The following is a 16238-nucleotide window of genomic DNA, read 5'->3' as shown; positions in this document are numbered from 1 at the left end:
AAGACACCCCAAAACACATTCCTCAACTTCTCCTGAATACAGAGATACCAGATGTGTGACACTTTTTTGCAGCCTAGGTGGGCAAAGGGGCCCATATTCCAAAGAGCACCTTTCGGATTTCACAGGTCATTTTTTACAGAATTTGATTTCAAACTCCTTACCACACATTTGGGCCCCTAGAATGCCAGGGCAATATAACTACCCCACAAGTGACCCCAAGGTATTTCGTGATGGGCATAGTGAGTTCATAGAAGTTTTTATTTTTTGTCACAAGTTAGTGGAATATAAGACTTTGTAAGAAAAGAAAAAAATAAATAAAAAATCATCATTTTCCGCTAACTTGTGACAAAAAATAAAAAGTTCTATGAACTCACTATGCCCATCAGCGAATACCTTAGGGTGTGTACTTTCCGAAATGGGGTCATTTGTGGGGTGTTTGTACTGTCTGGCCATTGTAGAACCTCAGGAAACATGACAGGTGCTCAGAAAGTCAGAGCTGCTTCAAAAAGCGGAAATTCACATTTTTGTACCATAGTTTGTAAACGCTATAACTTTTACCCAAACCATTTTTTTTTTACCCAAACATTTTTTTTTTATCAAAGACATGTAGAACAATAAATTTAGAGCAAAATTTCTATATGGATCTAGTTTTTTTTGCAAAATTTTACAACTGAAAGTGAAAAATGTCATTTTTTTGCAAAAAAATCGTTAAATTTCGATTAATAACAAAAAAAGTAAAAATGTCAGCAGCAATGAAATACCACCAAATGAAAGCTCTATTAGTGAGAAGAAAAGGAGGTAAAATTCATTTGGGTGGTAAGTTGCATGACCGAGCAATAAACGGTGAAAGTAGTGTAGGTCAGAAGTGTAAAAAGTGGCCTGGTCTTTCAGGGTGTTTAAGCACTGGGGGCTGAGGTGGTTAATAATGGATTTACAGTCCTTAGCCATGTGCTCCAATGAAGCGCAGCACCTGAAACATACCCCAAGCTCGGTGAGGACTTTCTTGCGCTCCTGTATGGTTTTGGATCTAAATCCTCTGCATTTGTTCAGTGAGTGTGTTTTTTTTATGAATGGGACATTCACGATTGAAGGCCTTGTCTCCTGATGAGGTAGTGTACTGTCTACCAGTGGGTACTGCAGATGATGGTAGGTTAGTCTTTCTAACATTCACGCTGCTCTTAAAGTCTCTGTGTTTATGTACAATACTTTCATACCTTGATGATGGTGTCACTGAGTCTGTAGTATTGAACTCCAGGAAGTCGAGGCTGGGGTCATTCCTCATCTGGGACTGTTCATCGATTAATCTACAGAAATGAATAAATGGGGGAAAAGTGACGTCATGCACTCTTTTGTACCTTGAGACTGATGCCGCCAACTTCTCTTGCAGGCTGTATGGTAACTTCACGACAATTGGGTTCACCCCATGGGCTGTATCCAGGTAGCACAGCCCGGACAGACGAGGGTCTCTTTTGGCGAGCTCCAGTTCCATGAGCAAATCACTTAAATCCTGAAGCTTATGGACATCCTTGAGACTGATCTTGGGGACGTTCTGCAGTCTCCTGAATAGTGCCTTCTCTACTGCTTCTGCACTGCCAAAGGTGCGTTCGAGTCTCTGCCAGGCTGCAGCGAGACCTGCTTCTGCTTGTCCCACATAGACAGTTCTAAGGCTCTTGATGCGATTTGTGGAGCCTGGGCCCAGCCAGTTGATCAAGAGGTCGAGCTCCTGCTCTGCGGTTAGGTTGAGGTTGGCGATGGCGGCTTTGAAGGTTGCCTTCCAGGCTCTGTAGTTCTCCGCACGGTCATCAAATTTTGAGAGACTGGTGTTAATTAGCTCTCTGCTCACCATAAACCTGGCAAACTCAGACATATCTGATTTCTCACTGCTTGTTGCCATGACAACTTGTGATGCCCCTGGGGCGTATAGGCTGCGTGGCGTGAAAGGGTGAGATGCTTCCGGGTAGAATGATGTTGCTGCAGGGTTGAGCTGTGGTTTAGCCTCCGTAGGTTTTGATGACTGCTGCTTGAGCTGTGGAGGTAGGCCAGGAAACACCTGGTAGCCATCTTGCTGTAATAACTGCCCTTGAGAGGGCGCGTCTGGGCGACTGTTATTGGATTGCTCGGGTGCTGTGGGTATCGCTGGCACTGCAGGTAGAGCTGACTTGGAGGTTTCAGTGTTGTTGGCTTGGACAGTACTGCACACTGGGGGTGGTGCAGATAACTGTTTCAGTACATAGTCGCTGGTGCGATCAGCTGGATCGTCTATCTCCTCTGGTGGCAAGCAGACTGAATCAAGGCCTTGGCTCAATGCTTGCTCAAGTAGTCTTACTTTTGCTAATGCAATTTACTCTTCCCTCTCTGATTCGAGGATCTTTATTCGAGCCTCTGCTTCTGCCCTCTTGGCTTCTGCTTCTGCCCTCTTGGCTTCTGCCTCTGCTTCTGCCCTCTTGGCTTCTGCCTCCGCTTCTGCCCTCTTGGCTTCTGCCTCCGCTTCTGCCCTCTTGGCTTCTGCTTCTGCCCTCGCAAGGACTTCTTTTTCGACGAAGGAACACCTCACTTTGGATTGCTCTGCATTTATACGGGCCTCTAGTAATCTGTCGCTCAGGGCGGAGCTCCTAGAGCATGATGATCTGTAGGACCGCGAGGAATGTTTGGATGAATGCGATCTGTGTGATCTAGTTTCTTGCAAATGAGAGATGCGGAGTTCCACGTTATCTTTAGCATCCAGCACCATGGCGTCTCTTTGTCTGTCTATTGATTCTGCCTTGCACAATTCTGACGGGGCTTCTTCAATATTAGAGTCTTATAGAAAGGTTATATACCTTGTGGACAGTCTCTTGTATCTTTCATGGGCTGTGTTCAGCCGCCCAACGGCAACTTGTAAGCTGGTGGCATTGCCTGAGGAGGACTTAAGTCCTGATATGAGGGAGGAAACTCGTTCCCATAGCTCTTCCAGGTTATCACATAGCTCATCTTTCCTGGTGTGATAATTTTCTGTGATCTTTATAGTTGGTTTGAGAGAGCGCCTTGGTCGCGTGACTTGGTCTGCTGGAAGTGTGGGTTCTACCTCCAGCTCTTCATAATGATCAGTATCAGGTTGCATTTGCTTTGTTTCATCACTGGGGAACTGTACAAGGTCCTTTTCGGACATTTTGATTTAAGGTGCGCTGTCTCTTTAAGAAATCGAACTTTTGAATTGGGGGCTGAAAATTGCAGTGCGGCTCAGATGAGGCACCCCGGTGAGGTTCCCAAAGTCTTTTTAGTGAATTGCGGGGTTTTGGTTTAAGGGAGGCCCCGCGTGCCTGAACAGTTCTTATATCATGCGAGCAAGGGTTAATATAGGATGTAGAAAGTGGCTTGGCGAGTAGTGGAAGACTTCCAGGCGAGAGTATATCTACTGCGGACACGCCGTGCTTCCCCTTAGGCTTGTGGGACATGCACTGTTGCTGGGCAGATTTGCTGCGAGTGGGCCTGTTGCAGGGGAGGTTCCTGAGTGTGGCGCTGGGCTCTGAGGGAACCTGTAGCCGGCATTGGACATTGAGACAGATATTGACTGGGGTATAAGGCTTTAAGGCAGTTTTTGACTGTTCTGTCCCCACATGAAGGCGAATGAAGGTGTAACTGATAATGACTTTGTGACTGTCCTACCTTCGTATCCAAGCAGTGGAGCAGACCGGACCGGCAGATGCTCAGGTTAGATGGATCCAGACGTAGACATGAGGATGCAATCAAACGTGGGTTTATTTGATCCAGAGCAGTGACATACGGTGATGCAATACAGGAATTCAGTAGATGCTGTGATATGGATGTCTTTCCTGAGGCTAACTGCTGGTCAAAAACTGATGCCTTCACAAGCCAAGGTGTGTGTCTCCAGTCACAAAGGAATGCAGCACTGAAAATGGCTACAGGAAGTGACAAGGACCAAGGCTGCTAAAACCACGCCCAGAGAGAAAACTTTATAGACAACGAACAAGGCGTGCAGCATACGAATTCCGGACAGCAGATGGCAGCAGAGAACAATAGATAGAAACAACATGGTAAAAGGAGATAATAATGCAGTGCAGGAATTCAATTTGAAAAGAACAGCACATCGCTTAGCAATGAACGCATGACGAAAAAGTAGCACACACGTGACATCCATGTGCTGTGCAAGTTCAGTTCACTAAAATGGACCAGAATAAGGCATTCAATGAGTTTCTCACACTGGACACATGGTTCTGTGCTGGTCGTTAAAATAGACAGCACACAGACGTGACATATGTTCATGTGAACATGGCCTTATGGCTGTATTACACCAACAGATTATTGGATAGATTTTCTGACCAATCATTGGCCAGACGTCCGTTTACACAGACAGATCTTTTGTTATACACACCAGCTATTGGTCTGATTGGACAGAAATTGGTCAGATAATCTGTTGGTGTAATACAGCCCGAAGGGGGTGACCCTCCAAAGGGTTGTCCTAAAATCAAAGTAAACAAGGATCTAACTGGTTGGACTTTGGTTTGTTGCCCTCAAATGAAGGGCAGCTGCTTATCTCCTTCCACTATTGAAATGGCATGAATGCCAAGCTGAGCACTTCAATGTATAGTGGAGTTGAGGCTCTTCAGCTATGGCCCAACACATAAAAATTTTGAAAGTGCAATCTTATCAGATTTATTAATTGCAGTAAAAATGGTGCTCAATGCGAGTAACATTTATGAAGGCTCATCTGTACTTTTATTGTTTGTTTCAGTCAGAAAAGGGTGTGAATGGCCATTTAATATCCAAACCAGAAATGGTGGACCAGGCCAGATGCATTTTTTTTTTTACCAGTATGCAACATATTCCCAGTGCACCTTGGGAGAAATGATGCACTTAATACTGGCACTTTTAAAGGGAAGTTTTACCCTTTTAAATAGCTCACGCTATGGCCTTGATTTATCATACCTTCACTCCAAAAATCTGGCGTCAAAACGTCGCAAAAATAGGGCTTTTGTGACTTTTTGCACTCGCACAAAAAGTTTCGCGATTGCACAAAATTGAGACTTCTTTTGCGAGTTTTTGCATTTTTACATCACTCACTTTTGTAATGTGGGTGTGGAAGTGGGCGTGGTTAGCTATGTTAATAAGTTTCACTACAGTTTTATCATTAAGACTTTTTTTTTTTAAAGTCACAATCTCACTCCAGGAGGAGGGTGGAGTAGGAAAACTTGAGTAGCTTCTCTAGACAAAAGTGTTAGGTCTAAGGATGAGACAAATTTATCAAGTAACATGAGAGATTTGATAAATGTAGCATAAAGAACACCAGCACACACTCAAGCAAAACTGACCTCACATTTTACTCTCATGATAAATTCCCCCCTATGTGTATGCATTAAAAATAATTTTACCCCAGTACCCCGGTATACCTTAGAAAAAGAAGTTAGAAAAACTCCTGGGTTGTATGGAAATGGGGCTCACGTATCCACTAGACATACCCAGACCTTGCAGGTATTCTGGTAGATGGCCAGTGAGACAACATCTTCTTCTTCGATTGAAACATGAGAAATGCAAGAAGAGAAATACAAATGCATTATGGATTGGGTGGGGGTTTAGGGGATTATGTGATAGGTGTAGTATTTATTTATTTTTTTGCCTTTGCTTGTTTTTAGATTTTTTCTTTTGGATGTAAAAATGTCCATGGGCCACTTTAAGTTCCCAGTTTGCCGAGTCTGCCTCAGCATGGTGGACAGAGAATAAACAAACCTCTGGTGGTACTTTACAGATACATTTTATTGTATAACTCTGGCTATTCTACATTTTTAATTACATGCACTTAAAAAGTATTGAGATCCAGCCTTTAAGGCTCTCAATATTCAACAAAGTTCTCTCAGTTCAGGGCCTGTGAGATCCTAATATTACTAGATTAAAGGGAATCTGTCACATCCAAAGCTCATTTTTAGGGCTCATGCACACGACCGTTGTTTTGGTCCTCACTTCCGTGTGCTGTCCGCATCTGTTGCTCCGTTCCGTGGCCCCGCAAAAAAAATATAACATGTCCTATTCTTGTCCGTTTTGCGGGCAAGAATAGGCATTTCTACAATGGCCCTCCCGTTCCATTCCGGACTGCAAAAAAAGGAACGGTCTTGTGCATGAGGCCTTAATCGTTTGCCTCGTACTGTAGCTCTGACACCGCTTCTTTTGGGCCAGAAAAAACATGTTTTTTTAAATATGTAAATGAAGATTCATGTGCCCAAGTGGCTGTACTTATCACCAAAGAAGTCCAGCACCACCCATTAGAACGGAGCCCCGCTCTTCCGTTCCTTTTCTTCTCTACATCTCCTACCCTTTTCAATGTCATCATGCCTTGCACAACTGAACATCTCCTTTATATCTGCACCTGTGCTATCTGAACCCCTCTGTGGCCAGCGGCTTCATCCACTGAACTGCACATGTGCTGGAAGGATATGGAGTTCAGTGGATGAAACTGCGGGTCACAGAAGGGTGCAGATGGCACAGGCACAGACATAAAGGAGATATTCGCCTATGTAAGGCATGAAGATGTCGAGGAGGGAAGGAGATTTAGAGAAGAAGACGCCAATGACATTTATGTCATATCCACAGAATGTACGCAGCTTTCTCCAACTCAATATGTGCCTAAATGCGTGGGAAGGATTGTTTTCCCAGAAGGATTGAGCATTAGAGGACCCCTATCCTCAGAAGTGGAAGCTCCATCTACAGACATTTATGCATATCCTTCAACTATCATATAAATGTCTTTGGTGCCTTTTAAAATATTTTCTATTGAAAGCATGAACCTTAAATGGGGGCGTGTCACTTGGGTAAATGGCATTTATCATGTAGAGAAAGTTAATACAAGGCACTTCCTAATGTATTGTGATTGTCCATATTGCTTCCTTTGATGGTTTGATTCATTTTTCCATGTCCATATTGCTTCCTTTGATGGCTTGATTCATTTTTCCATCACATTACACACTGCTTGTATCCAGGTGTTACGGCCACCCTACAATCCTTTAGCAGTGGCCGTGCTTGCACACTATAGAAAGAAGTTCTGGTCTATGCGCACTCCCGTGGTCCAGGCCACCAGATCAATTGGTCTTTATTAAATATATTCAGCAGCTTTGTCATAAAGGGTTAAATTCTGCCCAGCTTTGAGAATCGTACTTTCACTTCCTGCCTATCATCTAATAACCCTTATCTCTAAATTACTAATTGCTCAAAAGCACTTATTTAAAGAGTGACTAAACGTTGACACTAACTTTTAATATGTTGTCCTTAACTCACTAAAAAAAAAATTCTAATATACTTTATTTATTAATTTTCTATTTTTACCGTACTTTTTCATCCCTAAAGCGCACCAGTAAATGAGCTGTCAGCGGTTTACGGAGTACAGAGTACTAATTTTATGAATGGGACCGCAACAGCGCAGGGAGTACGGGCAGGAGCACTCATTGCTGCTGCTGCCAGTGCTCCCTGGACTATTACTAACTGCTAGCATAGCACATGGGTACCCTGTACCCATCTACTATGCCAGGATTAGTTGAGCGGAGCGGGCTCCTGCTTCTGCCTGCTCCGCTCAGCTAAGAGAGCTGACAAGCGGTGGAAAAAAGGAAAAAAAGTTGATAGTCAAGCACAATTTACACAATGCTTCTTCTTGAGGTTTTATTACATTCACAGACTCAAAGATGAAACGGGAAGGCAATAAAATCCATAATAGTCTATATTCTGCCCAACCTAGGTCTCATCAAAGCTTAGTCAGGGGCACCATATTAACCACACTCATGTTCACACTTAGGGCTCAAGCACACGACTGTTGGATGTATTTCTGTCACTGGCGGCCCTGAGAGAGATCTTAGAAGTTCAAATAGACGGAAGACTCAGGAGTCTATCTGGCAGATCTCTCTTGTTTTCATTGTTGCTGAAGGGTTTCCACCCCTTCGCAGATGCTGCTCATTATCAGTCAGCTGGCTCTTTATATGTTCCGCCTCTCACTTGTTTCCCTGCGGCTGATAGCTCTTCTGTGGACTGCTCTGCTTGTGTGGTGGTTCTCCTGTTCCAGTTACATCTCAAGCTAAGTCCTTTCCCTTTTCTTGGTGTGTCTGTCCTGACTAGGCCTCAGGGAGACACTAGCTTCTTCAGTTTAGAAGGAGCCGGTTGCCTCTTTCCCTGTTCCCTAAGCTGAGGATTTGGTGCAGTGTTTCAGCAGTCTCAGGTTCCTGTGCATGTGCATTTCTACCATTGAGATTTGCACATGTTGTTAGCAGCTTAGGGAGAGTATCAGGGAATGCTAGGAGGTGACCTCTTTATTCCCTAGGTTTGGGGCCTAGTCTGTTGTTGTTTATTTGTGGTTCCCTTTGGTTTTATTTCCTTCCCCGTACTTCCTGTGACAATTTCAGTCCGTAAATTGTGGATCCACAAAACACGGATATCGTCTGTGAGTGTTCCGCAATTCGCGGAATGGAATGTCCTGGCCCCTATTGAACTGTCCTATCCTTGTCCAAAAAATGGACAAGAATAGGATATGTTCTATCGTTTTGCAGGGCTGCGGAACAGACAGCACATCTTTCAAAGTATCCCTGCTCCAAGGCACAATATGTTCATGTGCACCTGTCTGACTAATGTGCTTGTTTCAGTCTGCTATATTCTGTGTCAGTGATGGATTTGTCTCTTTAATGTTATGACCTGCCTAGCTTTTGCATTCATGTCATTCTTGTCTGTTGTACAGTGTTTTGCCTTGATCTGTTTGTAATCTGTCCTTGTTTTAGTTATTGCCCAAGTAATCAGAGTTCCTGAGTCTGAGGGTCAGCTGTCAAGTTACAGGACCATTCTAGGAGGTAGTGGACTGGTTGCTAACCTGCAGCGATGTCACATCCTTGTATAGGTGTTAAAGGGTGACTACTGGGGAGGCGCCAGAATAATGCCCTTACGGTTTGGCCAAAAAGTCAAACTGGTTACTTGGCATAGTGGACCCACAAAAATTGTCTATATGCATAATCCATAACTGCATAAGAGTTATTGCTCATTGCTGCTCCTGCCCGTGCTCCCTGGAGTATTACTAACTGCTGGCATAGCACATGAGTACCCTGTACCCATCTACTATGCCAGGATTAGCTGAGCGGAGCGGGCTCCTGCTTCTGCCTGCACTGCTCAGCTAAGAGAGCTGACAAGCGGTTTGGCTGTGCTTGCACACTATAGAAAAAAGCACCTGCCTCTCTGCTGGCCGGGACCGTTGGAGCTCACATACGCTAGTGGTTTTTCCTATAGTGTGCAAGCATAACCACCACTGATGGATTGCAGGGTGGACCACGGATAATGGATACGAGCAGTGTATAATGTGATGGAAAAATGAATCCAGTCAGCAAATGAAGCAATATGGATAATAACAATATTTTAGTAACTGGCTTGTATTAACTTTCCCTACATTCTTATCAATAAAATAAGACTTGAGCTTTAATATGTGTTTATAAGGTCAGAGATCAGAGATAAGGAGCCATCAGCTGAGCTGCCTGACAGAATGCAGTAAAAACAGAGAGCATGCTACTGGAGAATCTCAAGACTGTACAGAAAAAGAGTCTTAACATATTTAATAAAGACCAATTGATAAAAATGATTTTTAGCTCTAAATGAGTACAATACAATAATTGACCCAAAGGTATCTATGGCCTTTAAGTTTTGTATTTTATCAACAGAAGTCATGGTGGTACTCCTATACAGTTACATATATGTCATTGACTCCCATTACAAAAGTGTAAACCATGCAGTATATACATTTTTCTTCTTTTTCTCACATATGTATTTTCAATGATGTTAAGACATAGCTGCATCAATGTGTACTATCCAAGTGTATGCTAATAGGACACCCTTATGGCACGTTTGCCTAATAGGCATGTTAGAGGTATATGTGTAGATTTCTGAGCACATGAGCCAAACATGGAGGAAATTTAGTCTAAGACGCAATAAAGGCATAGATTATCTGTAATAGAACAAGATGCTACTTCCCACTCCACATACTCCTACCTAGGTCAATATGTCTCCTCCTATTAGTTTTTTCATTCCTCCCTTATTTTACTTTCCGTTCCTCTCCAGTTAACATCACTATGTAAATGTCTCTTTTGTTCTTTTACAGTATATGATGTGTTAATAAAGCATCCTGTGGAACATCAGAAAGCCAATGGGACGAGTGAAAATCCACGACCACCCATGATGGCCTTTCTTTAAGAGGGGATGATTTTGTTACCAATGAACCTCTTACCTGCTGTGATCATCCTATAATACTGCTTTTACTGTCTAATCTAACTTTCCGGGAACTGCATTTAATATGGATGGAGATGAATTTGATATCTCACAAAGGAACAATGCCTGTTGGTGAACCTCTCTTGAGAAGGGCCGCTACCTACTAAATATGAGTGTGAAGGAAGCCACCTAGCTAAGGAACATCAAAAACTTTATTGATTTTGGAGTCATTAGCACCCTAGTCGTATCATAGGTCTTCCAACAAATATCATCAGGTTCTTTGTTAAGAGTCCCTAGACACAAAACCTACAGGATTACCTCATAGAGGGTTCAGTAACCTTAATATACACTGATCGGGCGAGCAGTGCCAGCCCGATCAGCTGCAGGGGTCTGGCAGTCACTAATAGCCGGACCCCTGCTATATGCGCCGGCATTGGTGAAAACACTGATGCCAGCGCATTAACCGTTGATGTGCCGTGGTCAGTGCTGACCGCGGCACGCGCAATGTCTGTAGAGGGAGGTAGCTGCCATCGGGTTCCCAGCGCTGCTGTGACAGGGACCCGATGGCTGGGAGGGCAGCCTGATACCTTCCTTAGGCATCGTGGCTGCCTTCCTGTAAGCCTGTGAGATCCAGCCCCCCGGATCTCACAGGAAGCAGGCTGTTAGTGTATTACACTGGTAATACACTTACAGCCAATGCATTACAATACAGAAGTATTGCAATGCATTGGAGAGGGGATCAGATCCCCAATCGTTAAAGTCCCAGAGTGGGGCAAAAAAAAGTAAAAAAATAAAGTTTTAAACAATAAAAAAATTTAAGTTTCAAGTAAAAAAAAAAAAGCGGCCTTTTCCCAAAATTAATAAAAAGAATATCACATGATCCACCCTGTCAGGTGAACACTGTAAAAAAAAAAAAAAATTGCCTCACAAAAAGTGTAATACCAAGCAATCAAAAAGGTGTATGTATCCCAAAATGGTACTAATCAAACCATTATCTCATCCCGCAAAAAATATGCCCCTACCTAAGACAATCACCCAAAAAATAAAAAAAATATGGCTCTCAGAAAATGGCAACACCAAAACAAGATTTTATTCTGTTCAAAAAGGCTTTCACTGTGTAAAACTTACCAAAAATAAAAAATAATAGACATATTGGGCATTGCCGCATCTGTAACAACCTGCTGTATACAAATATCACATGATATGCCCCCTCAGGTCAATGCTGTAAAAAAATTATAAAAAAAACTATGCCAAAACATTTTTTGTCAACTTTCCTTACAAAAAGTGTAATACCAAGCGATCAAAAAGTCTTATGTACCCCAAAATGATACCAATGAAAACGTCACCTCACCCCACAACAAATGAGCCCCGACATAAGACAATCACCCAAAAATAAAAACACCCGTAAAACAATCCATCAAAATCTGGTTCAAAAGCCATATGGCGCTCCTTTCTGTCTGAGTGCTGCCATGTGTCCACACAGCAGTTTAACACCACATATGGGGTGTTGACGTATTCAGGCGAAAATTGGTAACAAATTATGTTGTGCTTTTTCTCTGTTACCACTTGTGTAAATGAAAACTGAATTGGTGCTTACAAAAATGGTTTTGGAAATTTTGTTAAAAAATTTGAAAAATTGCTTCTAAAATTTTAAGACTTCTAACGTGCTAAAAAAAAAAAATTACATTTGCTAAATTAGGCCCAAATAAAGCAGGCATGTGGGGAATGTTCATTGATAAATATTTTATGAGGCATTACTATCTGTCTTAAAAGAATTTTTCTACATTTTTTGGGATTCTTTTATAAATAAAGGTGAAATATATCGACTCAAATTTACCACTGGCATGAAGTACAATGTGTCACGAGAAAACAATCTCAGAACAGCTTGGATAATTAAATGTGTTCCAAATTTATTAGCAAATAAAGTGACGCATGTCAGATTTGCAAAAACTGGGCTGGGATTTAACGTGAAAAGTGGCTCGGTAGTGAAGGGGTTAAGGGCTTCATATTATCATGCCAGATTTGCTTTACTATTAGCCAAAATCTCATAAAACTATTGTTAATATTACTGTTCTTGCAGCGTTGGTTATTATGTGATGCTGTGCAAAATTAGAGTAGAGATAATTAACAGGAGACTGTGTAAGGGTCAATAACTACTCGGTCTCAGTTTGGTTCTGAGACCACATGGAAAGATGAACTTTTGAGATCTGTTTCCATACGGCAGTGCTGCATGGTGGCTGTTGCTGTGGGTCTATGCCTGTGGGTTGGCAGGGTCCAGTGCCAAGTGGGCTTAGCCTGACGGTACGGTCCGTTGTTGGGCTGTTGGGTCTCACCACCTGTAGGCTCTGTTTTGCGGTGGTGGGCCTATGCATTTTGATGAAAACCATTGTTTGTTTGTTTTTTTATGAGGAGAGCGATCCACTACCGGTATACGTGCAAATACCTGTCAGTCACTGGTTAGGGGGTGGGAGGAGGAAGGAAGAGGTGGGGGTGTTAGAGCAAACTTCCTGAATTCTTTTTGCTGTTTGCAGAAACAGTACAGTGGATCTCTGTCCATATGATGTTGCCTGTATATAGCATCAAATACATTAAGCCCTTTGAAAATAACAAGCTGTAAGGCAAATGCAGAGACAAAGTGGCATTATGACCATGTTGTATATCTGACAACCTGCAGTATGACCTAAAACCCACACATTCAAATATTTCAAATATTTGTGCGGTCATTTATTAACGTTTTATATGCCAGTGTTAATACCCCTGGCAGTCGATACGCTGGAGTCATGTAAAGGCGCAGGTGCATCCATCACCTGTTTAACTGTACGCCAGCAACGTTGCTGGCGGAGATTTAGATAATTTTCTACGCTTAAAACAAGCGTAGAAAATGATAAATGTTATGGGCCTGCCAGCCCATTCCCTTCCCCGCCTATGCCACACTCCCTTCTTTAGACCGGGCACGAATGGGGAAAAGTCGCAGATTTGGTGGCAAATTCCCTTTGTGACTGAATCTGCAACAGATATACGCCAAAAAAGGCACATATCTAATAAATGACCACCTTGGGTTTTGGAAGATCCAACAAACATTTCAACAACCACCTGGAAGCTCGCCACATACAGTACAGACCAAAAGTTTGGACACACCTTCTCATTCAAAGAGTTTTCTTTATTTTCATGACTATGAAGGCATTAACCACTTAAGGACCACAGGTTTATACCCCCCTAAAGACCAGGCCCTTTTTTACAAATCGGCACTACACTACTTTCACCGTTTATTGCTCGGTCATGCAACTTACCACCCAAATGAATTTTACCTCCTTTTCTTCTCACTAATAGAGCTTTCATTTGGTGGTATTTCATTGCTGCTGACATTTTTACTTTTTTTGTTATTAATCGAAATTTAACGATTTTTTTGCAAAAAAATGACATTTTTCACTTTCAGTTGTAAAATTTTGCAAAAAAAAACGAGATCCATATATAAATTTTGCTCTAAATTTATTGTTCTACATGTCTTTGATAAAAAAAAAATGTTTGGGTAAAAAAAAAATGGTTTGGGTAAAAGTTATAGCGTTTACAAACTATGGTACAAAAATGTGAATTTCCGCTTTTTGAAGCAGCTCTGACTTTCTGAGCACCTGTCATGTTTCCTGAGGTTCTACAATGCCCAGACAGTACAAACACCCCACAAATCACCCCATTTCAGAAAGTAGACACCCTAAGGTATTCGCTGATGGGCATAGTGAGTTCATAGAACTTTTTATTTTTTGTCACAAGTTAGCGGAAAATTATGATTTTTTTTTTTTTTTCTTACAAAGTCTCATATTCCACTAACTTCGGACAAAAAATAAAAGCTTCCATGAACTCACTATGCCCATCAGCGAATACCTTGGGATGTCTTCTTTCCAAAATGGGGTCACTTGTGGGGTAGTTATACTGCCCTGGCATTCTAGGGGCCCAAATGTGTGGTAAGGAGTTTGAAATCAAATTCTGTAAAAAATGGCTGGTGAAATCCAAAAGGTGCTCTTTGGAATGTGGGCCCCTTTGCCCACCTAGGCTGCAAAAAAGTGTCACACATGTGGTATCTCTGTATTCAGGAGAAGTTGGGGAATGTGTTTTGGGGTGTCATTTTACATATACCCATGCTGGGTGAGAGAAATATCTTGGCAAAAGACAACTTTGTATAAAAAAATGGTAAAAGTTGTCTTTTACCAAAAAAAATTCTAGGAACTCGCCATGCCCCTCACGGAATACCTTGGGGTGTCTTCTTTCCAAAATGGGGTCACTTGTGGGGTAGTTATACTGCCCTGACATTTTCCAGGGGCCCTAATGTGTGGTAAGTAGGTAAATGACCTGTGAAATCCTAAAGGTGCTCTTTGGAATATGGGCCCCTTTGCCCACCTAGGCTGCAAAAAAGTGTCACACATGTGGTATCGCCGTATTCAGGAGAAGTTGGGGAATGTGTTTTGGGGGGTCATTTTACATATACCCATGCTGGGTGAGAGAAATATCTTGGCAAAAGACAACTTTTCCCATTTTTTTATACAAAGTTGGCATTTGACCAAGATATTTCTCTCACCCAGCATGGGTATATGTAAAATGACACCCCAAAACACATTCCCCAACTTCTCCTGATACCAAATGTGTGACACTTTTTTTGCAGCCTAGATGCGCAAAGGTGCCCAAATTCCTTTTAGGAGGGCATTTTTAGACATTTGGATACCAGACTTCTTCTCACGCTTTGGGGCCCCTAGAATGCCAGGGCAGTATAAATACCCCACATGTGACCCCATTTTGGAAAGAAGACACCCCAAGGTATTCAATGAGGGGCATGGCGAGTTCATAGAAAATTTTTTTTTTTGGCACAAGTTAGCGGAAATTGATATTTTTTATTTTTTTCTCACAAAGTCTCCCTTTCCGCTAACTTGGGACAAAAATTTCAATCTTTCATGGACTCAATATGCCCCTCACGGAATATCTGGGGGTGTCTTCTTTCCGAAATGGGGTCACATGTGGGGTATTTATACTGCCCTGGCATTCTAGGGGCCCTAAAGCGTGAGAAGAAGTCTGGAATATAAATGTCTAAAAAATTTTACGCATTTGGATTCCGTGAGGGGTATGGTGAGTTCATGTGAGATTTAATTTTTTGACACAAGTTAGTGGAATATGAGACTTTGTAAGAAAAAAATAATAATTTCCGCTAACTTGGGCCAAATCAACTTGGGGTGATCAATGACAGGGGGGTGATCAATGACAGGGGGGTGATCAATGACAGGGGGGGTGATCAGGGAGTCTATATGGGGTGATCACCCCCCTGTCATTGATCACCCCCCTATAAGGCTCCATTCAGATGTCCGTATGTGTTTTGCGGATCCGATCCATGTATCCGTGGATCCGTAAAAATCATACGGACATCTGAATGCAGCCTGACAGGGGGGGTGATCAATGACAGGGGGGTAATCAATGACAGGGGGGTGATCAGGGAGTCTATATGGGGTGATCACCACAGTCATTGATCATGCCCCTGTAAGGCTCCATTCAGACGTCCGTATGCATTTTGCGGATCCGATCCATCTATCAGTGGATCCGTAAAAATCATGCGGACGTCTGAATGGAGCTTTACAGGGGTGTGATCAATAACAGGGGTGTAATCAATGACAGGGGGGGTGATCAATGACAGGGGGGTGATCAGGGAGTCTATATGGGGTGATCACCCCCCTGTCATTGATCACCCCCCTATAAGGCTCCATTCAGATGTCCGTATGTGTTTTGCGGATCCGATCCATCTATCAGTGGATCCGTAAAAATCATGCGGACGTCTGAATGGAGCTTTACAGGGGTGTGATCAATGACAGGGGGTTGATGAGGGAGTCTATATGGGGTGATCACCACAATCATTGATCACGCCCCTGTAAGGCTCCATTCAGACGTCCGTATGCGTTTTGCGGATCCGATCCATCTATCAGTGGATCCGTAAAAATCATGCGGACATCTGAATGGAGCTTTACAGGGGTGTGATCAATGACAGGGGGGTA

The 16238-nt window shown here is 42.7% G+C and overlaps 1 protein-coding gene across 1 annotated transcript in view; it reads left to right on the top strand.

The window, feature by feature from the left end:
• The window catches only part of LOC120978079 (ankyrin repeat and SOCS box protein 12-like), an 80096-nt gene extending 69231 nt beyond the window's left edge, over window positions 1-10865 (top strand). Inside the window, exon 4 of the mRNA XM_040406314.1 lies at window positions 10106-10865. Coding sequence (XP_040262248.1) covers window positions 10106-10120 — 15 coding nt within the window. The 3' untranslated portion in view covers window positions 10121-10865. The remainder of the gene's footprint in view (window positions 1-10105) is intronic.
• Window positions 10866-16238: the final 5373 nt, after the last annotated feature.

Source organism: Bufo bufo, chromosome 8 (assembly GCF_905171765.1).
Source record: "Bufo bufo chromosome 8, aBufBuf1.1, whole genome shotgun sequence".
NCBI classification, from domain to species: domain Eukaryota; kingdom Metazoa; phylum Chordata; class Amphibia; order Anura; family Bufonidae; genus Bufo; species Bufo bufo.
This window is presented reverse-complemented; position numbering and strand designations above follow the sequence as displayed.